General features: G+C 32.4%; 1 protein-coding gene across 1 annotated transcript in view; it reads right to left on the reverse strand.

Annotated features, from left to right (window-relative positions):
- The window catches only part of LOC124365403 (E3 ubiquitin-protein ligase CBL-B-like), a 65,166-nt gene that overhangs the window by 20,238 nt on the left and 18,731 nt on the right, over positions 1 to 26,197 (reverse strand). The window contains exons 4-7 of the mRNA XM_046821383.1: positions 19,749 to 19,886; positions 17,225 to 17,447; positions 15,982 to 16,113; positions 1,887 to 1,967 (exon numbers count right to left, since the gene is read on the reverse strand). Of these exons, the coding sequence (XP_046677339.1) occupies positions 1,887 to 1,967; positions 15,982 to 16,113; positions 17,225 to 17,447; positions 19,749 to 19,886 (574 nt within the window). The remainder of the gene's footprint in view (positions 1 to 1,886; positions 1,968 to 15,981; positions 16,114 to 17,224; positions 17,448 to 19,748; positions 19,887 to 26,197) is intronic.

Below are 26,197 nucleotides of genomic sequence, written 5' to 3' on the forward strand. Positions count from 1 at the left end.
GTATTAACAAATAATTGTACTTTTAACAATTCATTAGTATTAACACATTAGAATTCAAGTTTTTTAAACAAAACTAATATGGATTTGAGACGATTTTCTATTTATAATACAGTTTTGAATTTTGGTTAGATGTTAAAAAACGAGCTTAAGATACGTTGCCAACAGCTAATCTGTTGTGTAAGTAAGGGGGGACAAAGACGATAGAACCCCCTAAAAGCCCTAAAACATAAAAAAATGTGCAACAGCAATTCAAATTGTTTGAAATGCAGCAGTTAAACAGTTCTTGAACTGCAGTGCAGTGTGTACTTTGAATAAGGCTTACACAGTTTATTTAAATTTTAAATCCCCCCCTCGCCATGTGGGGGAATCAGATTCATCCCCCCGAAACCCAGTCCTAGTTACGCCAGTGCTGTGTAAGAAAATCAATTTGAAATTTCAAATTTAATGATGCTCACACTGGATTTTGACTATGGACTACACTTTATGCCCTGAAAGCTGAGGATGTATGCCAAAAATTGAGATTGACAATGTTTCAATATTTCTGGAAGTATAGTTAAAATATTTATCGACATAATTAACAAACATTTACACAACAAAGGAGACACAAATATTTTAACAAAACACTTTATACATAAATATTTAAAAAAAAACATCAACACAAGTAAAAAATATGCAAGATAATCAAAACCATGCAAGCATTCTTTTTGAATTTTAATAAAATATAATCATCTACAAAATATTTTGATCACAAAAAAGTTATTTTTCATTTAATTTTTTAAACTTATTTTTACTTAACTTTAGTTAAAGATGTTATATATGATGTGAGTATATTCTACTCACGTATAAGAACTTTCAAGAGTATGATGCAGTAAGAGGTCATAACTGATGAGCGAGTTATACAACTATTCATAATATTATTGATCATATCCACTTAATTAACTAGATTTTGTGGAGGAAATAAAGTAATGTAATGTACTTGAGTTGAAACTTAGAGAAATCATTCAATACCCAGTGTGACAATCTCAATTGGACATAAATAATTTTAAAAATCTACAAACGTGTTTTGTAAATGCACATATATTTAATCTTAATAAGACATGTTACATTCATGTTACTGTACAATTATTATACATTTGATACTTTAATTCAAGTTTATATACACAAACAAGTATGGAGTTGAGTGCAACGAAAAAGGTATCTAAGATATACAAATTTGTATTATTCCTCATTTTCAACACTAAATTACATACAAACGTTTCAAAATATGAACATAAACATATTTAATTTATAATCCAACATAACACAACACAAGTTATTTCTGTGTTTTTCTTTTTTTTTAAAAAAAAACAACACAAGTAAAAAGAATTTACAAGATAATTAAAACCATGAAAGCATTCTTTTTTAATTTTAATAAAATATAATCATGTACAAAATATTTTAATCACAAAAAAGTTATTTTTCATTTAATTTTAGACTTACTTTTATTAACTTTAGTTAAAGATGTTGTATATTCTTCACTATTATTAATTTTTGTTGTTAAACTGAATAATTTAAATTTAGATAGACAGGTTACTTTAATTTTATTGTTTTTATACTAAGCCGTGAATTTTTATTTTAGTTTTATTGTTTATTCTTGCTTCAAAATTTTGTTTTTAATTCATTTTTAATCATAACATCACTTGTATTTTTTATTAAAGTTCTTTGTATATATGTGGAAATACACAGATCTGATTTGAGGTTCCTAGTGCTGGCACCAGCGAACTGCACAATACATTTCCAATACAAATCAAAAGTGTATTTGTTTACCCTTACAATACGTTCTCCTACACTATGCAATAATCGGGAAGAAACTTCAAACTAGATAAGAGAATATACACAAGTCTTACCCTGCTGTCAGCTGTTTCACAACGGGGTGACAAAGCAAGAGCTTGCAAACAGCTGTTGTTGCAACTCCAGTTGTTCAGATCCTTGAAACAACAAACAACAGTCAGTGTACAACTACGGACTATTTTGTAGTAGACAGAAAATGTTTCATTGCAGATTTCTTAAGTAAATATCATAACAGTGTAAACTATACAGTACCTTAAATAATAATGCATGTATTCTTCTGATTGCTTCCTTCTTATACTTGATTGTTTTCACTCTTGCAGGAGGCAGAAAATAAATTTGTAGTTAGATTTTCATATCTAAAGCCTCATGAGAAATCTCAGATAGAATCTTGAGAATGACAAGTTTTGGTATGTACATAGACAATTGGTGATTTTTCTAGTCCTATACATTTGGATCTTTGCAGAAAAGATATAGATTGACTTTCCAAGAGACAGACCTGCCTCTGACAATGTTGTGGATTGTGTGGCAGAAATTTTATTCTTTAGTAGTGCTACTATACTATATATTTTGTCCAGAGTTTTGATCCATATCAATCTTATAGTAATTACTGAATTCTTATGAATTAAATTTAAATTGTTGAGAATTTTTTATTATTCTAAGAGTTTACTCAGTTTAACTTTTGTATAATATTTTTCTGCAATATATTTTCAAGGTCAGGAGTATGCCATAACATGCGTTGCGTAACAGGATTTGCTAAAGTTCAATTCAAAATTTCAAGTCCTGTTTTACTGTTTTTATTACTGACAGATAGAATGACACAATTATACGAAAGACATTTTTACAATCCCCTGCTAACAAAAGAGAAACTGTCCATCTACTGAGGCTTCAATGTTGCTCAGCCAAATTCCATGGTTAGATATACATTATGGTAGAACTCATTCTTGTCTATGTAGAAATAAAGTTTCATGGTGAATTCCAAGCCTACAGATGGAATCTTTCTCGAGATATCTTTCAGCAAGACTATCACATTTTTGTTCATTAAATTGGGAATCATATCGGTGATTAAATAATAAAAATCTACATACCAAAATGATGTATGTGTTGGGACAGATATACTACATGTCACTTGTTAAAATTTATTATGAAGGTAATGAGTTCATTTACAAATTTATTTATTCTGATATTTTCTCTCATTGCCATCATGGTTACCCATTTTGTATGAAATGTTTTAATTTTGTATGAAATGATAAAGCTGAAGTCCAATATAAACTTTGTATATATCAATATTAAATTTTATTATTAGTTTAATTATGCTATTACAATTCTCCATGAATTTAGAATAAAGAATATTGTCTATGAACAGGCTTTGAAGGTAATCACTGAAAATTCCAGATAAAATGTAAACTACAATTCATTATCTCACTGTGGATAGATTGTAACCATGTGTAACACAATTAATGCATGTGTTTTGCTTTTATAGATAAGATTGGTTTTAATCACCATCAGTGGGAGATAATAGGAGGTTAGGTTGAGCTCTACCTAAATATAATCTGGAAATACTAAAACAATCAATGTATCTTTATTGACCTGTACCTTTGATTATATACGAGTCTATGAGAAAATATTACATCCAATGTTAAAATCTGTTGCCACTTGAACCATCGTGGTTGTGTGCCATCTAGAGGCAAACAAGGAAACTGATTATTGGTTGAAATTTAGTGGAATACTATGACTATTTGAACTTATGAAGCTTCATTTATATATGACGAAAAACTAAATTTGATAATGGTGCATGTCATTCCATGGGATTTGACTGATCATTAGTGAATGTTTTCATATTAGTCTTACAGGTAACCAATGAGAGAAAATATCAGAATAAATAAATTTGTAAATTAACTCATTACCTCCATAATAAATTTTGATTTAAGTTGTTTTTTGAAGAGTTTTCCCCACACTAAGAGACTGTACTGGAGATAAGTTTCAAAAAGTGCATATTATACAGTTTTAGCAGGAGCTGTGTAACTTGTTTTTGTCTTTTTATAAAATAGATATCAGTAGTATTCAGTTTTTTACATAGATTGTCAGTATGTAGCGTCCAACTTAGGTCTTTATCTGTCATCACTTCCAGTATTTTACCACTGTTGCCACCTTTAGGTAAGTGAGCTGTTTGTTCCTTTATGATCCATTATGATTTAGTGAGTCTTCCCATCATTGATTACCAGGTTGTTATAATGGCAACAGCCATGCTCATCGCAGCATATGACTAGTCCTCTAGTTGTTCTTCACCATTTTCAGACAGAAGGAGGCTGTTAGCATAGGCATTACATTAACGTTGTGACAAATTCTTCTAGATATTTAGAGAAAACTAGTAAAAAGTGTGAAAAGAACAGGCTCTAGGACAGAACTCTGTGGAACACCTCTTAGAACTAGCGAAGGGCAGGATCTAATTTGCTGGACTTTATAAAGTTGAGTATATTTAATTTTAACCACCAGCTCTCTATTGGTTAGGTAGCTGCTGCGGTATCTTGCACGCTCAAGGAGGATAGTTTTGTCAAGAGTTGTTCATTGTCAAGGGTGTCAGAGGCTTTGCTTAAGTCCAGTAGTATTGGCTTTATGTCTCCATGGCTAACCTGCATTAATATTTGGGGCTGTTGTCTTGTGTCCAAAAAAGAAGGCCAAGATGGCGGTAGCTGATCTGACTGGTATCCAAAAGTTGGTTTGTCTTGCTATCACTAGGGCTTTTCCAAATGTGCTAGATGCAGCTCTAGACTGTTGCCTCAATCTCTGCCCCCTGGACATTGTCACTCGGGCTATGGCCAGGTGGGGTGCCTACTGTTTTCAGCAGGCAAGAATTTGTTCGGCCTCAAGCTGCAGCAGGGGGCACTGCAGAATTAGCGCCCTGATTCAGGGGAATGCTCTGCACAGGATCTCTGATCGGATGCTACAAACATTTTCCTTTGACAAACCCTTTAGGATTGTTGCACCTTCTAGGAAGGATTGGTTGGATAGGAAGAAACCTCTTCCACCAGTGGAGCTTGAATGGTTTACAGACGGCTCCAAGACAAAAAGTGGCACAGCCGCTGGAATTGTGGAGGTGAGACATGTAGGGAGCTGGTGATCCCTATGGGTCCTTAATCCAGGCTTTCAGGTAGAAGTCATAGCCATTATGGAGTGTGCTCATGAGAATCTTTGTCTGCGGTATAAGAGTAAAACAATTATTTTCACAGATAACCAGGCAGAATTGATTGGACTCTTGCGTGTCCAGTTCCAAAACTTTTTTGGGATTGCTATTATTGTCTTTCTTTGCCAGAATCAATATTGTTACTGATTGTTGGGTTCCTGGTCATGAGGGGATCTTTGGGAATGTAAGAGCTGATGCCCTAGCCAACTTGGACTCAGTGTCCAATATGATGGAACCTCAACCGTTATGTGGCATTTCTAAGTGTGCATCCTCTGGGGCTGTCTCAAAATGGGTTCACGCTGAACATGAGACAAGGTGGAGGCTCCATCCGGGTCTGAGAATGAGAAAAATTGTTCTACAGACACCTTCCCAAAGGGTGGCATTTGACAATCTCTCACTAAGTAGATTGGTATCTTCTCGGGTTATGGGTCTGATTACAGGACATGGTCACCTGAGGAAGCATCTTCACAGAGTCTGTATCCTTCTGGAGGATCCACTCTGTAGAATGTGTGACGATCAGGAGGAAACTGTCCTGCAATAGCAAGGGGGCAGTACACCATCTTTGGTAGCCTGGACAAGGGTGGTGAATTCAAATGGTGTGCTTCTGGGGTGCGCAAAAGGCCCCTGAGATTTAAGTGTATGGCAATAGGCCTCCCCATAGAAGAAGTCAAGTAGTATTGCAGTAGTTTTTTTTTCTGGTCAATGGTGTTCAATGAAGCTAATCAGAGCAGTCGATGTTGATTTGTTCTTAGTGAATCCATATTGTTGGCCTGTTAGAAGATTATTATATCTCAAGAAATCAGCTCAATTTTTTCAAATATTTTGAAAAAAAAATCAAATCAGAGATATTGGCTGGTAGTTAGATTCTTCATTTTGATTACCATGCTCAAAATGGGAATAACCTTAGAAAGTTTTAGTTTATTGGGAAATTTGTTCCTTTGAATGGATATACTTATCAAGTTAATTCTAGGATAAGCCAATTCTTGCTTGGAGGCCTCAAACTTGATGAAATTTCATCCAATCCTGAAAAACATTTAAGAGGAAGAGATTTGATTATATTTATTACTTCTTCAACTGTTGTTTTCTGAGGTGACATGACGCTCTAAAGCCCCCCTCACTCGGCTCTAGAATCCCATGCTTTGTTTAACCCATGATAGTACGTATAGCCTAGCCACATTTGCAATAGTATCTTACAGCATTTGCAATAGATCTTACAGCATTTTGGAATGGCTTTTAATGCTTTATATGCAAAAAAACATTTTAATGTTTTTTTTGCATGTATAGTGCAAAATAAATACAACATATTAAAAAATCAATGCAATCACGATCATTGTGAATGTGCAAGTGAATTACTCTTATTCTGTGGATCAATATTATTTATGAGGACATTATGTGAGATTTATTGAATTCCAAACAAAATAAATCTGATAGTGGTCTAATTCTATTAGACAGTTTTCATCACAATAAAACAGTCCGATTTGTCACATTTGTTCACACCATACACATCTCTACCACAAGTATCAAAATAGTGCTTAAAATTATTTTTAAGTATCACCAGGTTTTACTCAGATTATTTTCTCTGTGTTTTTACATGTCTTCTTACTATAAAATCAACAATAATTCTTTTATTAATACAAACATACAGGTATCGTGGTTTTAACAAAGTGCTCAAGCACATCTGTAAAATTGAAAATAGTATGCATTGAATTCAGGGCTGGTTTCCGCTTAAGTGGGGACCAGTGCAACTTTTCTTGGTACCCATCTTGCAACTCCCCTTTCATTCACTACAATTAGGACTTAATATCACCTAAACGAGTTGACCAAAGAAAACATTTTATAGTATTAGTAATAATGACCTATTAAATAATATTTTTAAATAAATTATGCTAATGTTGGTTGAGCGTTAGCAAAGCCTATCACTTATGGGACTGGAAAATTTTCATTCCGCTTCTGGCCTAGGACCAAAACATAGGAAGCGGCTTGCCTTTACCCCTTCCTCCTCCTGACCATCGCCTTCTTGTCCTATTGTTTCAGATGATACAATGTGGTGCCAAAGAAAGAGCCGACATCGATTTTCGTGTCAGTACCCCACTTTCATCCGTGCCAGTATGATGTGTGATTGTTTTTCTCATACTCGTGACTTATACTCACGCATTCTCTGCAGTGACAACGCCTGGACTAGACCCCAAGCAGCTTTTGGGTATGTTTGAACCCTTTTCTTTCCCTTCTTCCTCTTCTTTATTTGTATGTACTAATACCTCCTCCACCTGATGAAGAGAATAGACTCCAATCCTTAAAACGTTGTGTTATTCTTTTGTAACATATAACAATGGCAAATGTCCGAAATCCTCTCAAACCTTCAATAACAAACGTTCAAAAACAAAGAACCTAATAAGATTCTCTCCTTATACCCAAAGCAGATTGCATTTTCCCCTATACCGTTATAGGCTTGTCAGCCCTCTGTGTGTATTTATAATCTCTTCATCGGGACAACAAGGCAAACTCAACTATTACACTGGAAATGTCTTAGAATGAAAATATTTATAAGATCAGGAAGTAATCGCTTTTTGACTAAACTACATTTTAGAGACTACATACTTCACTATGTACATGGTTTTTTGATCGGGCCAATAAGGGAAATTTAATTGTCACTCTAATTGAAATCAAACAGCTGTAAGTAGACAGTTTTTGACCGAAATAGGCTTTTCAGCCCTATACATGTATGTTAAATTTTCTTTATTGGGACTATAAGACAAACTTAACTGTGGCCATCAGAATTTTCTTACACTGTAAGTATATAACAAGGACTAGAAGTAAACCAAAGTACCTACTCAGAGACCTTATATTTGTATCGAAACTAGTATATAATTAATTCGAACCAGAAATGTTCCTTTGTGTACAAAACATGAATAAATCAAGTTAAACTCTGATCCTCTTAACCATGAACACTTCTGCAATAAATTTTTTCTGATGTATGCTTACTTACGTTTGGAAAATTTCATAGGACTCTATTATATTACATAAGTGCTTTTACTGAGACGCTTTAAAAGTTGCATACAAAGCTACGGGTAACAGCTTTTAAGTATTATAAGTTTGTCTAATATAAGTAAACTTCAAAGTGCTCACCTGTACAGTATTGCATCCGACATAACTTTTCTGAGTGCCATCCTACAATTAAGAGGAAGATTTTACTGCTCATTAGATAACGTTTTATGTCCAAACCACTTTTCGAATACAGGAGCAAATTAGAGTGAGATATTGCCAGGGATGTGGTGCTGTACTTGAAATCAGCCCTCCACCGAGTCCATACTGACTCAACCATCCTTGACATTGAAGCTATCCATACAGTAGGAGAGTGGTTGCTCGTTGACCAGCAATCTGATTGCTGGCAACCACATTACCAGTTGAACGGTTTTTTTTTTGTCCTAGCAAGCAACCGAGCCATCTATCTTTCGTTTGGCAATCATCTGTTTAGTATTTTACTGGTTCTCGATTAAGCAACATGGAAGAAGGTGGCTGCTGTAATGTTGGTATTAATTCAGGATAAACAAAAGAGGAAAAGACAGAAAAGGATTTGGAGGAAAAATATTGTAGACCAGGAATGTCTACTCACATTGCCCTTTTAAGTATATTAACCCAGACGACTTCAAGAACATAGATCTTAGATGTCAAACTAATTTTTCTTACTTTCTTAATTTGTTAAAGCCTCCTCATTAACCCTTATATCCCTAAAAATCCCAAACTAGGTTTGGAGAAAATATGTAATTCTCAATGTTTTTTAAAAAAAATTCATACCTAGGCTATTTTTAAGATATCACGCTAATTCTTTTTAAGTTTTACTTATTATTAAATGTAGTTCACAAACATATGAAAAAACAAAATAGTATCTTGAAAATTTTTCATTTTTTAATATTTATATGGTATATATACAGGGTGTTTGAAAAGTATGGGTACGGCTTAATATTTTAAAAACCATAGGAGATAACATCTATAAACTTTGCACAGTGTCATATGGCTATGTAAACTATTTTTCTTTGCTATTACCATGACATGCCAACCATGGGGGGACGGCCCACAGAGGAAAACATGGAAATCTTAAACTGAAGCATGGGTCGAGTGATACCTCATTTGAAAGAGCTCACTTAGTAGAGTTGAATGCTGCAAACTGCATCTCAAAAGGTTTATCCAATCAGAAATGGCGGGTTGTTTTAGGTACACATTGTGAAGTACATTATGCGCTGCCATTTCTGACTGGATCGTCGTATTCTGATGAGGTTGGCGGCGTTTCACTCTACTATCCCATGTGTTTTTACTGACTTTTTTTAATTAGCAAATTATGTTATAAATTTATAACACAATAAATACCGATGTTTTTTTTTAGTTTTATTTATTGTGTTTTCTAATCCACACAAAAAAATACATATATATATATATATATATATATGTATTTATGTATGTATGTATATGTATATATGTATGTGATTTTATAATATGTATGTATAATTTCACAATTTTATTATTGTCAACAATGGTAACTTAATTCGCAATGTTACTATCATTGAGGCAATCCTTATCAACACTTCTTATTGTGTTTTAACTCAAGAATGATTTTCAGCATCGATAATAATATGACGAAGACAACAAACAACTCAAAAGTAAACAAACTCACAATATACGTCTCAAACAGTTGACTTGATCTTGGGTGAGCGCACTACCAACCTGATTGTAGTTTTTATGACAATTTAATCTACACTATACTAAAGTACACTGATCAACATATTCTGCTGATGAACATTACATATTTCGTTCAGTAGCCCCCAGGTAGACAAACCACCTGTTCTGACTTGCTCATTACTCAAATTCCAATCCACTTCCTAAAATGGCAGAAGTTAAAAATTTGTACCATTTGTATTCAGTCCACACAATCACAGAACATCACTAAAACTACACATTAACCACAGTACATTTTTTGAAATTCAGGAAAATAATACTTTGTATTATAATCCTGTTGACCTATTTTAATTTATGACACAAAAAATTTATGATAATTTAGAGGAATTTAAAACGAGATGTCTCACATTGAAACACACTATGAAAAAGCCAAAATATATTTATAAAGTTAAAATTTAGTAGTCCCAGCAAGTGAAGCTAAAACTAGAGAAATATAACTATTCGTATTGTGGATCGCTAAAAAATGGTTGGTTCATGAAAATAAATAAATAAGAAAATCAACATTTTTAAGACCTATTAAGTATATACAACGTTTAGCACAATAGAATAAACAAGAGATTCTATATATTTTTTTTAATTTGTCGTTTTATATGGGATTTTAAAATCGCGTCTCAAAAGGAACATCTTTTTAAATTTAATAATTATGAGATTTGCTTTGCTTTTAGTAACATTAAGAGATTTGTGCTACACTTAACAAAATTAAGATGAATTCCATTTCCTTCCTCTTATTATCGGTAAACTAATTAAGCAAAACCTTCCTTGTGAGGGATTCTTAACCACACTCTTTTTGGAATCAAGACATAATCAAGATTGTCATTAAGTTTTTGATCAAAAGACATAACAACTTGTGTTTTTAGCTAAGTTAATTTCAATTTGAATCAACTGTTACCAACAATATACAAACAACAAAGGAAGGTGACATTTTAATGTACATTGCCGAAACGGTTGCCATGTTGCCAGAAAATACCACTCACTTTATTCATGTGACACCAAAACACGCACACATTTGCACCAAACTGACTTCGACTTTACATAATGGTGACTGGAATATGACACAGAAGTCATTTGGTTGTGATTACTTACACCACAAGTTTGACAAGGTCTAAGAAGTGATTACTGTGTATCATCATGACATGTAGATGGAAAGTGGGGAGCTTTTGTTAAGTGCTTTGTATGTTGCAAAAGTAAACAAATATTAGCCATTTAGGCCAATTCTGGTTTAACCCTTTGAATGCCAACATCCGATTTTACCGGACGTCAAAAGTTGGCTGAAAAGTTCCAAAGTCCGATTTTACTGGACGTTCAGGAAAAAAAATCACTATTTTTTCAAGATTTATAGACAATTGATCCTTTGTCCAGTGATATGGACAAAGAAAAAGAAATGAATTTTTTGGTAATGATAGGCTAATTAGGTTGAAAAATAAAATTTAAATAAATTCTGGATTTTTTACGAAAGTCCATTTATGATATTCCTAAATTAAATTTGATGGTAACTTTGCTATTTTATGTTAATTAGGCAGAGTTTTCAGAGAAAAATTAAAAACAAAATTATGTTAATAGCTTATTAAATAATCACTGTGATTTTTTTACTGAAACCTTGCAAAATGCCTTCAAAAGGGCTGGAAATTTTAGCTGCACCCACTAGAAAAATACCTGGCACTTTTCAGAACACCCACTCATACTACTTGGCACTCAAAGGGTTAAAAGTGGCTATATATATTCTACCAGACGTGCTCAATCATGTTGTGTGAGAGATCTGGTCATGTCAGAGCATGTCATGGCAAGTTTGAACAGGTTATCTAGGCTGCTTAGTGGAGTTTATTAAGAGTTTTGTTATGTAGCCATGTGATATTTGGTACATTGAATATGACCATTAGGACCTTTGCAGAACCATTTATTCTGTCTACCTACTGCACGTCTGGAAATTATGTGAATTACTCCACCACATGAACTTATTTGAACATGTCATAACCTGATGAAACCCATACTGGTATCAGATAGATACTAATTGAATATTGGACAGTCATATAAGGATGATCAGATAATAGACTGCATCATCTGTTCTTATCTCAAAATCTCTTTTAGGCGAATCTTGAAAACAGATTCTAGACATTTTTCAACATTCACAACAATACGCTTACAATTACATTTGACATACAAAACGAAAATGGTAAAAATAAAATAAACCAAATACAATAATTGATCTTTAATTCACCAAATCTGTAACACCAGTCATACAACCAATTTCACTCTTCGACACACTCTCGATTACTACTATAAAGACGCATTCTGTTTAAAACAATAATTGTAAATAATAATGTTACTACGGATTGTAATATGTGGTAATTTTGATTCAACTCATTTTTTAATCAATAATACAATAGAACAAACAGATGATAAATAAGGTACACTTGAGGTTAATAAGTTATTTTATCTCAACTGTTACACAGCTTTGATTAGAACTCAAATGGTGGTTAAAAATGATACGGTTTGTTTTTCTGCAAGTGACATATTAAATAAATAGTTTTATTTTTAATTCATATTGAAATAAATGTAGCAAACATGAATTTAAACAATGTACATAAGTTTGTAACTATTTACAAAAATAATACAAAAAAACATAAATGTATCCAAATGTAATTTACCTACTTAAACTGACCTACACAATACCTCACTCGAAAAACAATCAATTAACTAATCAATCAACGAAACAAAAGTGGGATTGCCACCACAGACTCTAGATTAAACTTTCCCACTGCAAAAACACAACTTCACTCCCGTTCACAAAACACTCCTCCGGCTGCTAAAAAATAAATATACTCTTTAAATATTGCACTAAAATTATGTAGAATTAAAGCTTTCACTAGAAGCCCCATAGCTATTAATCACATAAAAAATGTATGATACACAATATAAAATTACTTTACATACACTATTATAGTTACAAGAACTTTAATCATAAAAATATAGTTTATATACTACGACATATGTACTACACTGTAGATATTTGGTTAAGAAGACGAGACAGAAGTGGTTAGACTACCACACTGATACCGTACTGGTCCGGTTAACACATCATGCAATGCTTACCTGTCAGTAACACCATGCAACATATTGTAACAGTGCGAATTAGCCAAATCCAAACAATCCAAGTAGAAATCCACGTTAAAAAACTCATTAGAAACACCAATAAATGTATATTTTGCAAATCAACAACGTCATGTCTGTTAATTGTTTTGTTTATTTTTAATTAAAAATGCCTTAATTGTTTATTTTTAATTAAAATCTTTATTGTTTATTTTAAATTAAAATATGCGTTAATTCTTACTTAGACCCAACTGTCTTGAATTTTGGAATTTGAAAATTTAATAGTCTTTTTTTATTCACATATAAAGGAACTTTACTACACAAAATCACACAGGTTATTCAACTGACAGAAGTTTCCATTAACTGACTGCACATTGTTGACCAGATTATCACACTGAGGTTTGACCTAATTAGGTCAATAATTCAACGTAGTTAAATTTTGGTAATAATAACTGGTAGATAGCGTGAGCATATTTATTAGGCAACTTGTGTATAAAATCAATCAAAATTTAGTTTTAAAATCTAAATTTTTCACACATCTTCATTTAATCACAATATAATATTCAAGTCTATAGTGATCTCATCACAGCTAACCCGGAAAATATAAGTAGCATTATGTTTGTGTCTATTTTAACAAAAATATTTTCCATGTAAATCAAGTGGTAAATATTTACAGTTTTGCTCTTTTGTAGTAAATAAGACGTAAGAAGTATCTTTAAAACCCAAAATCAAGTTTAAGTGATGAGAATGGACAAGTGATGCTGTGCAACATTAGCGTTCAGCCGCCACAACGTAATAAAAACTGTTTTGTACACACTGGAGCATGTGCACTTAAACAGTTCGATATACAATAAGTTTAAGTGATGAGAATGGACAAGTGATGCTGTGCAACATTAGCGTTCAGCCGCCACAACGTAATAAAAACTGTTTTGTACACACTGGAGCATGTGCACTTAAACAGTTCGATATACAATAACCGTTTGATGTGAATATGCAACACATATTATTGTTCTTTACTGAATTAACTTTAATAGCAGCTAGTTTAATAAACACTGGATGACAAGTGAAGGTGCTGTGGTGACTTGAATACCTGATACAGACAGACATTAAAAATTCCTCAAGTAATACTGTCTAGAGACAGAAATTTGGAAAAGAAGGTATTTTCAAAACATATTTCCACATTCACATAAACAATAAGTATTTTCAAAATTCTGAATCCATTTTTTACTTTAAGAGTTGAAAAATTAATTGTTATAAAACGTAAGGAATTAAATTTTAAAACAATGTGATAAATTAGATTCTTAATTTTAAATCACACAAAAATAATGTATATTTTATATAAAGGATATAAAACTGAAATATTGTGGTTAACATACAAGAGTGAAATTATATTCTGGTTCATCTACGTGTCTGTGGTTCACTCACCACAAGTTCATAAAACGTAAAAGGAACATAAAACTTTCTTCCTGGCCTTTCTAAACAACATACATACATATACCTGGGTAATTAAAACATATATTAAAATATGTCATAGAGAAAAAGGTTTTTACATTTTTTTTCCTTCTGTGATGATATGAACAAATATATAAATGACATAAGTTCTCTTTCACTAATTGATCTGTTTATATTATTTATACATCATATTCTATATCATAGTTTTTTCTCTGGTGTTCTTGTTACATGGGCAAACTAAATATTTAATTAATTATACATTTCTATTTTAAGGACACTTTACTTACTTCAATTTACCATGAAAAACTTTCAATGCATTTATTTTATTTTAATACTTTTTATAGATTATACATACAATTGAGACACGAAAAATATTTTTTTTTAAGAATTAAGGACATTTTTTTCTAAAACAAATTATACTTATAAAAGAGTAGCTATAAAGAAAACAACAACAGACACAACATTATTGACGTTGGACTGGGTGGACCCACTATGAGATGACAATGGCAAACAGTCCGTGAGATGATGAAAACCGGCAAGCAATGGCGGCAAGCAGTGCATGAGTGCTTCACTGTCAGTCCTTAAATGCTAGCAATCGTTCTGGTTATTGTACAAACATAATATAAGCAAGACAAAATAAAATCTATAAAATATTCGATTACTGTTAACAGTGTTCGGAGAGAGACAGGCTAACCTTCAACCCAAATCCCCCTGCCCATGAGACTCACTCAGATGTAAGTATAGAGAAATATGTATTTTTGTATTAAGCTATTAGTTTTTTTTTAATGATTTTTTTGAACTTTTTGCTCCAAACAAAACATAAGTGACTAATTTGAGCAAACAAAACATTTTAAGTAATGAAATATAACACAATGCAGTATTGAAGATATGACAAAGGAAATTTACAATAAAATTTCATGATAAAATTTAAAATACACATGATCTATAATAATTTAAAATGCACATCAGCTATTATCAGAGTAAACTATTAAAATAATAACAATCATGCATTAAAACGAGAAAAAATCTCATAAAATATTTTGATTAAAATGGTTTATAAAACTCAAAAGATGAATGATAAATTTATAAAATAACTTTTGAATTACAGAAATACATTGCTAAAAATAATTAGGACCAATTAAAAATGGACACAATTTTTAAAAATTAATATATTTTATTTGTATTCTTACCACTGAAAAAAACACAAAAATTAAATAAAAATTGTCTATTTGCAAACTGTTTAGTTATAAAATGTTACTACATATGGAAATATAAAATTTGTAATTTAGCTGAATGATTCAAGATTTCCAATGTGGACATATCTAAAAGATTTCAGATTTAGAGCAATGTAAACAATCAAATACACTGATGAAATTAGTGGGAACAGCGTCATTATTAAAATGTATTGCAGTTAATGACGACTTTAGTTTGCTCCATTTTTTTTTTTTTTAATTTTTGACCTTCTCTTCTGAGAAGAGAATAGAACTTAAAATGTGTTTTGTAATTTAAATAATTTTACATGGTTACAGGCGTAACACTTCCATCGCCAATGGTTCCGAATCGGTCAGTTTGTCTCTCACCGAATCACCGTGACATCTTTGGAGATGAAGTGGAATGGGACGGACAACGACAACAATGAACAAACGAGCGAGCAGGCGGGCGGAAGCGAGACCAGAAAGCTACTCAGAGCCGTCGGCTACCTCCTCGTCGTCGTCCATGTCCACGAGGGCCCCCGCCTTGTGCTGTCGCTTCGGGTCGAACGGGTCCACCACGATCTGCTCCGTTCCCTTGATTTCCGCCCGGCAGAACGGACAGCCCTGGCCCTCCGAGTCCTGCACAACAGACACTTGCCATTAATCCAGAGCCACACACCACTGATAGAATAATAAAATCAGAGAGGAGAATGACATAACGTTACATCAGATATCAAATCAAACTCACAATTGGTTCTGACTACGTAAAAGAGAGCAGAAGCTGGTAAACTGGAAATAATAAAGCTCTCAGCTAACTGGAGAACCTTCTGCTAATCATCAATGATTCATTCCTACGGAATCATTTTAACTACAACACTTCAGTAATAATTCCTCCCTAAATGCTTACCAATTAAAAACTTCTATTTGATTCTCATATTCCATGTTCTTGTGTAAAAAAATCACAATACATTTAATACAGGTGTTAAACTATTATAATAGGTTAACTACATAACTACTTTAGAGATTATAACTACGACTATTAGACAATGATTTCCTTTTCTCCGCCTCCTCCATGTTCAGTTCTATGTCTAGTTCCTACTTGGTACAGACTCAAATTCTTGAAAAATTAAAAAGCTTATTTTATAAACACACTATAATATAGTGTATAAAAATCAAAAATTTTCCAGAATTTAAATATTAGTCTAATTGCTCTCTTTTGTATTAAATAAGTGTAGAACATTTCAAAAAATGTTTTCTGAACCAGCCAGCTGTATTGACACCAACCTTATATAAATAATATTAAATTTTCTGACTTTCAATTGTGGAATAATGGGACATTGTGTTTAAAATATTAGTAGACATCCAAATAGTTTTAAGTTTATATCTTATAGTGTTTTTTTTTAACTAAACATTTAGAGAATTTTTGAGTATCAAAACAAAAAGTTGACTAAAAATGGGGTTTGATAAATATTAATATTTTTAATTGACCCCACACAAAAATTTCCATTGTAAAATTAAAAATTAATTTGGTAACCGAGGGTAAAATATTTGAATTTTAATTGGTAGTCAATGGGTTTAATTTGACAAATTGGAGAATAAACCAGGAAATAAAATTTTGTCAATGTTTATTGTACTTGTCAATGCTACATAGTACTGTGTCAAAAATTAAAGATTCTAGATATGGCTTTTAGCAAAAAAGGGGAATGTGATAGATCAACATATGAATACAGAAGGATGGAGTAAATACCACTACCTGCCACGACGTGAGACATGGTGTACACAGCAGGTGTCCGCACGGTTCTATCCTTATGTCCTTGTCGTTCTCTGCACAGATCTTGCACAGCTGGAACGTTGAGCCCATCTCGCAGTAGAGCTCGTACTGCTCCTGTGTTACTTTGATGTGGTCCTCCGGAGTTGGCTGAACTGCCCACGACAAGTCAGGGTTCACGTTGCGGCCATCAGGGAACAAGTAGCTGTCACAGACAATCACAATTTCAGTACACCCATTACTTTCTCAGGAACCTGTCATCAAAGAATATCTGAATAATGTACTTCTTTAAAAACTAAAATACAGGATTATTATAAAAGAATGGTGTGGTTTCGAACATGGTAAAAGAAAAGCCAAATTACTTACAGTTAATGTTGTTTATTCATCTAATTTGTAGTCTCAAACAGATATTTTACATAATTAATAAATTGCAATATGTGCGCCCTTAGTCGCTCGACAAATGTCCAAACGATACTTAACTTCTCTCCAAACTTTCGTTAACATTTCTTTGGTTATGGTTGTCATTGCTTCATCAATCCTGTGTTTTAAATGGTTCAGGTCATGAATTTTTTGTGAATAAACAACGCTTTTGATGTACCCCCACAAGAAAAAAAATCACAAGGTGTCAGGTCTGGACTCCTTGGAGGCCTCAGCATAGGTCCTTGCTAACCTATCAATTGATTTTGAAATTTATCAATTAAAATTTTTCGTTGAAAACATTCGTGATCAATGCACTGAAGTGTGGGGGAGCACCATCTTGTTGGAATTGAAGTTAATGGATGTTTTCGGGTTGAGGAAAGCATTAGTTGGTCAACATGTCAAGATACACAACTCCATTAATTGTTTTTTCCGCATAGAAGAAAGGGCCTATTACATGATTTTTCATCACACCACACCAAACATTAACTTTAGGCGAATCACGTTGTCTCCAAACAATTTTGTGTGGGTTTTCAGAGCCTTGTATTCGTGAATTGTGTCTGTTAATACAACCATTTACATGGAAAGAAGCTCCATCTGTAAAAATTACATCATCTAAAAATGATTTCGTTTTCACTTATTCTGTCCAACATTTCAACAGTCTACACAATTATTGGGTTTCAATTCCTGCAGTATCTGTATTTTATAAGTGTTTAATTTGAGTTCTTTATGTAAAACTTTGTGAACTGTTGTTTTGGAGTAGGTACTTAATTCAACGCTTCGACGAGGAATGGACTTTCCACGGTTTCTAATTACCGATTGTTTAATTAGTACAACAGTTTCTTCTGATACACCTGGCTTGATTTCTCTTTCTTAACTGATTCTTCAAAGTGTTTAAACCAATGTGTTAGGTTATTTTTGTGTGGTGGATCCGTACCAAATTCAGGTCGGAACGCATGTTGAACTACAATTATGGATTTTAATTCAGCCTACAATAAAACATACTTTGCTTTATCTTTATCCGAGAACATAGTAATTCACTAAACTCACCGCAACAACAATACAAGAACTGATTTTGAGGTTAGAGCGGCTTACAAACAACTTTTAGGTTCAGGAGGCTTTCAGAGTAACAATATAACATTTAGAAATTTCCCAACTATCTTCCTACGAATTACTGAAACAGTACCATTCTTTTCTGATAACCCTGTATAGTGGAATTTTGTGTTAATGGTAAACAATAAGTCTTATCAAATTTTTGGGTTATAAAACGTTTTTGAAATATCAGGAAACGGTTTTGAAGTCAGCCATTCTTGCAGTTTGTCACAAATGGGCTAATTCAGACAAAAGCGTTTTAACATTATTTATTTTATTCCAATTCCTATTTGTTAATCTAGAGCAGTTCTGGAACTGATAACTGGAGAAATCCCAAGACATAATCGGATTAGATTTTGTTCAAAATTATGGTTTTAGATTTCGTTACCAGATATGATAGTGTTACATAATAAAAAATGAAAGGACTATTTATAATCCTTCATATTATATATATTTTTTAAATAATTAATAATATATTATTTTAAAACCTTTCCATACATAACATTTTAACTTTGTGTGCAATATTGATGAAAATGTATTCACTTATACATTTTTAAAAGTTATTTTGTTGCCAAACTGAATATAAATAATGGAAAATCCTAATTTATAACAGCCAGGAAGATATTCAAAATTAATTTGATCAATTCCCAGTCAAAATATGATACAAACGACAAGAGAAAATTAATAAGGGAAATTGTGATGCACGTATAAGTGGATTAGAATTAATTTATAACATAATACCTGACGTTTGTATGCAATTGTTTTAAAATTATTGACACACTAAAGAGTTATTATTATAATTATTTAACAAAATAAGTTTTTATATACAGCCTGATCACAAGCATGGAAAATCTACAAGGCCATGAAATCAGAACTGCAGACATACTGATCGTGATCATATTACCGAATGTTAATTAATGTGCATGTTATCTATCTTGAGGATGTCTTATTGGGACAAATGTTTAGTACACTCAAAAGTTCACTAAAGGATACTCACAATCCCTCCCTGTAGCCATCCAGGAGTGCCTGACAGAGCGACTTATTCTGCGGGATGGTCTGGAGGATGTCTCCGTCCCCGGTGACGTATCCGATGGCCCACTGACCAAGACGAGTGCAACTCAGCCGGAACACATAGCTGGAACATAATCGAATGTAATTTTGGATTAGCGTACCGATTGCACAGCTAAGAAAATTACCAACACAAACTGATATACAAATACAGCATAGCTACATTATTAATGTGCCTGTTCAATACAAGGCATCATACTTGATTTTAATGATTCTTATCTGTGGAGATTCATCTGGACACTCCAAATTGCACCATAATTGCTCACGGAATATGTATCATTTTCATACAAATTAGTTTAAGATATATATATTTAAAAATTTTAACCAAACTATGTTTCAAAACTTCAGGACATTGTTTCTTGGTACAAACAAGACACTCTAAGACAATCTGATTTTAATTAACCTTGTACACAGTATCTTGGATGATCCAATAAAAGGTGCATAGAACTCTTGCAGGGACTCAGCATCCTTGCAGGAGCCGCCACAAAAATACAACTTTAATTATAACTATAGGTCTATGACTTTGTTGATTGGACAATACTGTGTTTAAAGACAGTCCAATTTCCCTAAAGCTTGCAAATAAAAGAAACCCCAGTGCAAATAGTGTTTCCAAGGAAAAAATTATTTACATAATAAATAATACGTAATTTGGTACACTACTGGGTTGATTATTCACACAACCACAAAAGACCTTATGTATTCATGTAGTATGACAGGTATTTATTTAACTTGGGCATAAACAGAAACATTCTTATATATAGATTTGATAAATTTATTTAAAACATAATTTTGACAGTTTAACTTTTGTAAGAGAAATTTTCCTAGAGTCCTAAATGTTATATAAAGAGAATTCAGCCAAATTTCTTTAGATAGTATAGAGACAGCTGAATTACACGACCATTCTGAATAAAACTTTAATTGTGAATTTATTTCTCCGTGAGATGTTTTAAAAGCCTGTTGGTTATTGATTATGCAAAGGCCATTAAGAGTTCCCATTGTTGTCGAAAGAGTGGAGTGATGTGCAAATCGGAACCCAAAGGTCAGGAAGGGTCGGGTGCCCTTTACAAAGGAACCTCCGAACATTGGCTTGCTGCAGTTCCTTACAACAGAAGACCGGGATTACCATAGAAATTGAAATGCCTCTTTGTGCAGTCCTTGTGACACAAAGACACTTTCAACGACTTTGTTCACATATTAGGTTTATATTACATCCACGGTACCGTATGAGTTCTGTTCTGAGAATTAAAAGCATCATTAATGAAAGTTTATTATGTCAAATTAAATATGTTATAATACACATTTTTTTTTAATTCGATGTCTAAATGAACTTTGTTACGCAATTAAAAACATAGTTTATTTGCTAAATTATATATAAAAAGGATTAGTCATCAAGAAACACTTTATTGTTATTATTTAATAGTATTAATTTTATTACATGATTTTGAGACTATATAATTAATTATCATACAATAAATTGTTGTGGTAACTCTATAAAATAAACTGAATTGACTATATCAAAATTTAAAACTTTTTTCTGAATACAATCCACAAATTAATGAATCTACTCTGTAAGTTACAACCTCTACCTAATTTTTCATGTAACTCCTATAAACAGAATAGACTTATCATAACATTTGTAATGTTTTAATACCAATGTTAAAGATCCACCTTGATCCCAATCTCCTGTTTATAAGATCATGAGAAAGACATTTTGGAACCCAGTAAATACAATAATTACGGAAACAAAACATTTTAATTACGCTTAAAAAAAATCAGTGAAATATCTGCAGGAAACTACATATTAACGTTTCCCCAACTGCGAAGAACACCATTTATTTCAAACATCTCAGCAAAACCTTTTTATAATTATTTTACAAGTATTTCTAGGAACTAATGGTATTTCTTAAACAGTATAGGACCAATATATAGATACACATTTTTATTTATTTTTTTTTTGTAGCCTAGTACTCTTTAAATTAATGAGATCATCTTGTCTTGTATTAAAATGAGTAGAACTTCTCAGGCTTAATACATCTTGATTCTCCTTAAACTAGTCTAAACATTGAAAAATAAAAAAAACAGAGTAGCATAATTATATCATGATCTCTAAAAATTTACATGAATCAAATTGAGACTGAATTAAAAATTGTACCTAATGATTTTTTTTGGCACAAGAAAACTTCCTTGGTACCGCTAAAATTGCCTGAAACCAGAGCTCCTTACATCTAGATGATGGGAGTGAAATAGTGCAAAGTAAGCCTTTACAACTAAATCAGTACTAATGCAGAACTGAAGTTTTTGTTAACAAGAAAATCACTCTAGACAATTGAGTACAATGAGCATCTGTAAGTGTACGCCAGGCAAGCTTAGAATCTAGATTTGTCCTAGTAATTTGACACTTTATCAGTGTTTTTGTTTAGACTAAAAACAACATGCTCAGTATTATCCTCATTGGCATGTAAGCCGTTTGCTTCAAACCCCAGGCTGGACCTTTCCCTCATATAGCTCATCATTACTGAGTTTATAATGAGCTTATAAGAGCACATTAATATGGTATCATCCGCACAACACTTTTATTGGGCACAAAATTAGGAAGGTCATTAATAAAAATCTACAAATAAGAAGGCAGGGGGGAGTCCTAGAGAACCCCGCTTAACACTTGTCTAAGACCAGATCTCTGCTCGGCAACCTTGACCAACTGGAGCCTGTCTGATAAATAAGACATAAAAAGAGAAAGATCATTTCCTTCAATTCCATAGTGGTTTAACTTCTGCACCATACCCTGATGGGTCACAGTGTTGAAAGCTTTGCTTAGGTCAAGAAGCAGAGTACTTATTTCTTCGCTATTTTTAAATTTATTAAAAAATAGAGGACTTTCAACAGCTTTAACAGTAGAAAGGCTATGTCTAAAACCAAACTGTGAAAGACAAAAGCAGATTATTTTGACACTTGCTCTTTACTATTTTGGATATGACAGGAACCAAAGCAATTGGTCGATAGTTGTTAATATTGGTTTTACCTCCTTTTTTGTACACAGGCTCAGTAACAGAAACTTCAAGACATTGAGAGTAGACTCCAAAACTAAACATCCAGTTTATAAAAAAAGTTAGGGGATAGAGAATTTCTGCTATAATATTTTTTCAAACAAAATTTGAAAGTCCAAAAATATCTGCTTATCATGAATTACTTAGCATAACAAGAGTTCTATACACATCAATAGGATTTACATTATTCCATTCAAATGTAACGCTTGTGAATTTTTCCAATTTTTTCACAATATATATACGGAAACAGCATTTCAAGGGAGGATATAAATAGACTACAAAGGCACCAAAACTCAGTCACAAGGTTCATTTTTTTTAACCATGTTTCCCCCTTTTGAGAGACGAGTAAAATGCTGTTCATGGAAGTTGAATATAGAATGCTAACATGTTACATGATTCAAAAAGCTCGTATTTTTTAAGAGACACAGTACTTAAGCGAGAGACTCCTATACTGGACTGAGGTCTCCAAACACATCACCTGACAGAACTGTAGGCTCCATTTTCCCAAAGTGACACTTGACATCGGGAAAAAGTAATTTTCGTACTTCAGTCCCAAATTGTTCAATGACTTCCCCTTGCAAGTCAAACGTGTAGTTTTGTGTAAAAACTTAAATAATTTAAAATTAAATTGAGAGATATACAAAAAAGAAATTACACATCTTAAGTAAGGATAATGTAATTTGTAATTCATTTTTTCTCATTATAATACAGTAACAATGTCTTTATCTTTTAGGTTAAGTTTGATTTTATTTATATGTATTTATTTGTAGTCTACCGGACAACAGATGATTAAGAAAGCAACTATAAAGTTTAAATATGCTGGCTAAATAAGGCGTTTTTATTTATTCATTTATTTGTATTTTTCAATACGGTGGCTTTAGGTAAGATATTTTGATTGGCCCCAGTAGCTCCTAGTGATCATAACACTCCCCTGACAGTCCCAAAGGACAAATATTCACTTGGCAGCTTCTAGGTTCTGAATAGGGATCAGATTTCAGTTATCCGCAGTTTCCATTTCCCTATAGAGTTGATGATCTTAATTATCTAGGGGATTACCCTTAGAGAATACAGCTTATAGCCCACAACATTGCAAGCTACTTAAGGTCTTTTCGGGTCTCCCAATTACTAGTTCCCATTAAGTACATGGACTACAACACAATTCTGGGCTCTTCTCTCTCCCTTCCAAGAATTCCGATCAAGCTTTTCCGATCCATTACAACTGAAACATTGATATAGTTGAAAATCTAGCCGGAGTTTGTTCACATGCTTCTTCATTAAGTTAGGTTTTATAGCAATGTTTAAATAATAAAATTTACACACTTTTCTTTTTACTCTATTGCTACTCACTACAAAAATTATGTTGCACGTGTTGGGATAACTAAACTACATGTGTTAATATGTCACATGTCTTGAGGGATTTTTTAAAATTGGAAGATGATCCCCTTTTTAACCTTATTCTGTCCATCCTCATGGGCCAGTGGTCTATGTGAGGACCTTATCAAACAGAATAAGGAGAGTTGATACTTATAAACAATGTGATCGTTACAGGCAGGATTTGAACTTGCACTGTCTCAGCTACACTGAGCCACTGGCTCTCTCAAATTGTACTAAACGTTCCCTTTATTCGATATAGGCTAATAGCTATCCCATTTTGACGTTATTAGCAGACACTTAAAATTGCTGTTTTATTTCTGTTGCCACACCTAATTATCCAGACTGTTTAATACAATAATGCTTGACTTTATTCTTAGTATTTTACTTTATTTACTATTAATAATTAAGATGTGCATATTTTTCATAGTCTGGCTGGATCGTTAGGTAAAGCGAGAAATTTACATCTAAACTGCATTAAAAAACTCACCATATTTTCACAAAATTAAAAATGAAGCTTGACGGTTTCCTTCTACAATTACAACTGAACGACATGCTCAATATTCTAATACTCTGATATTTGATTCTGTTAGCTTCAAACGTATCAAATTTGTAACGAAATTTTGAAGAAGGCTAATTAATGCTGAAATGAAGAAGCCAGTGAATGATATGTAGATGGCTTTTATGTAAACACTCGAGTTGATTAAAAACTGACTTCATTTATGAGAGAAGTTCCGACACAAAGCTCAAAGTGACTTTGGAGTCTAACTGGCACGACGGATTCTACGCCCACGGCACAAACTGTTCAACCTCAACAAATTAATGCAGACATGCCAACGACTCATATAATACAAAACTTGGGCTTCCTGCTTTTATTTTTCATTAAATCAACAACAACTCTTGTGTTATGGTTGATCTTGGTTAGGTTACAACCACAACACAATTCTGCGTTCTCCCCAGAAACACAAATCTTATTGGACACAACCATAACGTTGAATGATTATTAAATTTAGGTGGTAAAACTTATTCAAAGACAAAAATTTACATTTTCAATTTCAATTTTGATTCAATCCTCTAAAAGAAGACTGATAGAAATTTATACCAAAGTTAAAAAATGTATTTAACAGAAAAATTTGTATATAACATGAACATTTGATCGCTGAAAATGTTTCTATATCAGTATAAATGTTTCATTATTGATACCTCCAACACATATTGTAATTTAAAATATTTAAAATTTTACCAGATCAAAATTTGGAAAATGATTCAATAGAAGACTATACACAAACAATAATATTTAAAATTTGTACATCCTATACATTGAATAATGTCCCTAGTATATTAAAATAAAATAGTAGAATAATTCTAAGGATGGTGGTAGTTTAAGAGAACATCCTATGAACAACTGGATCTTTTAATATTTATTCTGTACTCGTCATTAAAAGAAATCTTGTATTTGTTAGATTGATTGCAACAATTTGAAAATTTCACTCCTTAAAAGGTGTTCTTTAAATAAAACAAACTCATGTTATAACTTGAAATAAATTTGTTGTTCATCAGCAAATAACTCAAAACAGCGCTCTATGGAACCCATTTATTTATTTTATATCTGGTGTAAATGTTATATTTCTAGTAAGTTTGTAGTGATTGATAACAATTATAAATACTAACTTAAATTTTGTTTTTGAAGTCCAAGAGTTTTTATTCGTACTGGAAAACCCCAAACCATGTTTTGTTTTTATTCTGTGACAAATATCAATAACCTTCAATAAGTTTATAAAAACCGCAGAAATTGTATAAATAATAATTAAACTGCTTCAAACTTTTCAAAGTAAATAACTTTTAAATTGTACACTAAATAATAATACAATAAAAATAGAATAGTACAAATATATTTTAATAGCGCATTATATATGCAGTTGTGGGGACTTGTCCTGTTCTTGTATGTTTTTGTACAAAATCT

Source organism: Homalodisca vitripennis, chromosome 6 (assembly GCF_021130785.1).
Source record: "Homalodisca vitripennis isolate AUS2020 chromosome 6, UT_GWSS_2.1, whole genome shotgun sequence".
Classification (NCBI taxonomy): domain Eukaryota; kingdom Metazoa; phylum Arthropoda; class Insecta; order Hemiptera; family Cicadellidae; genus Homalodisca; species Homalodisca vitripennis.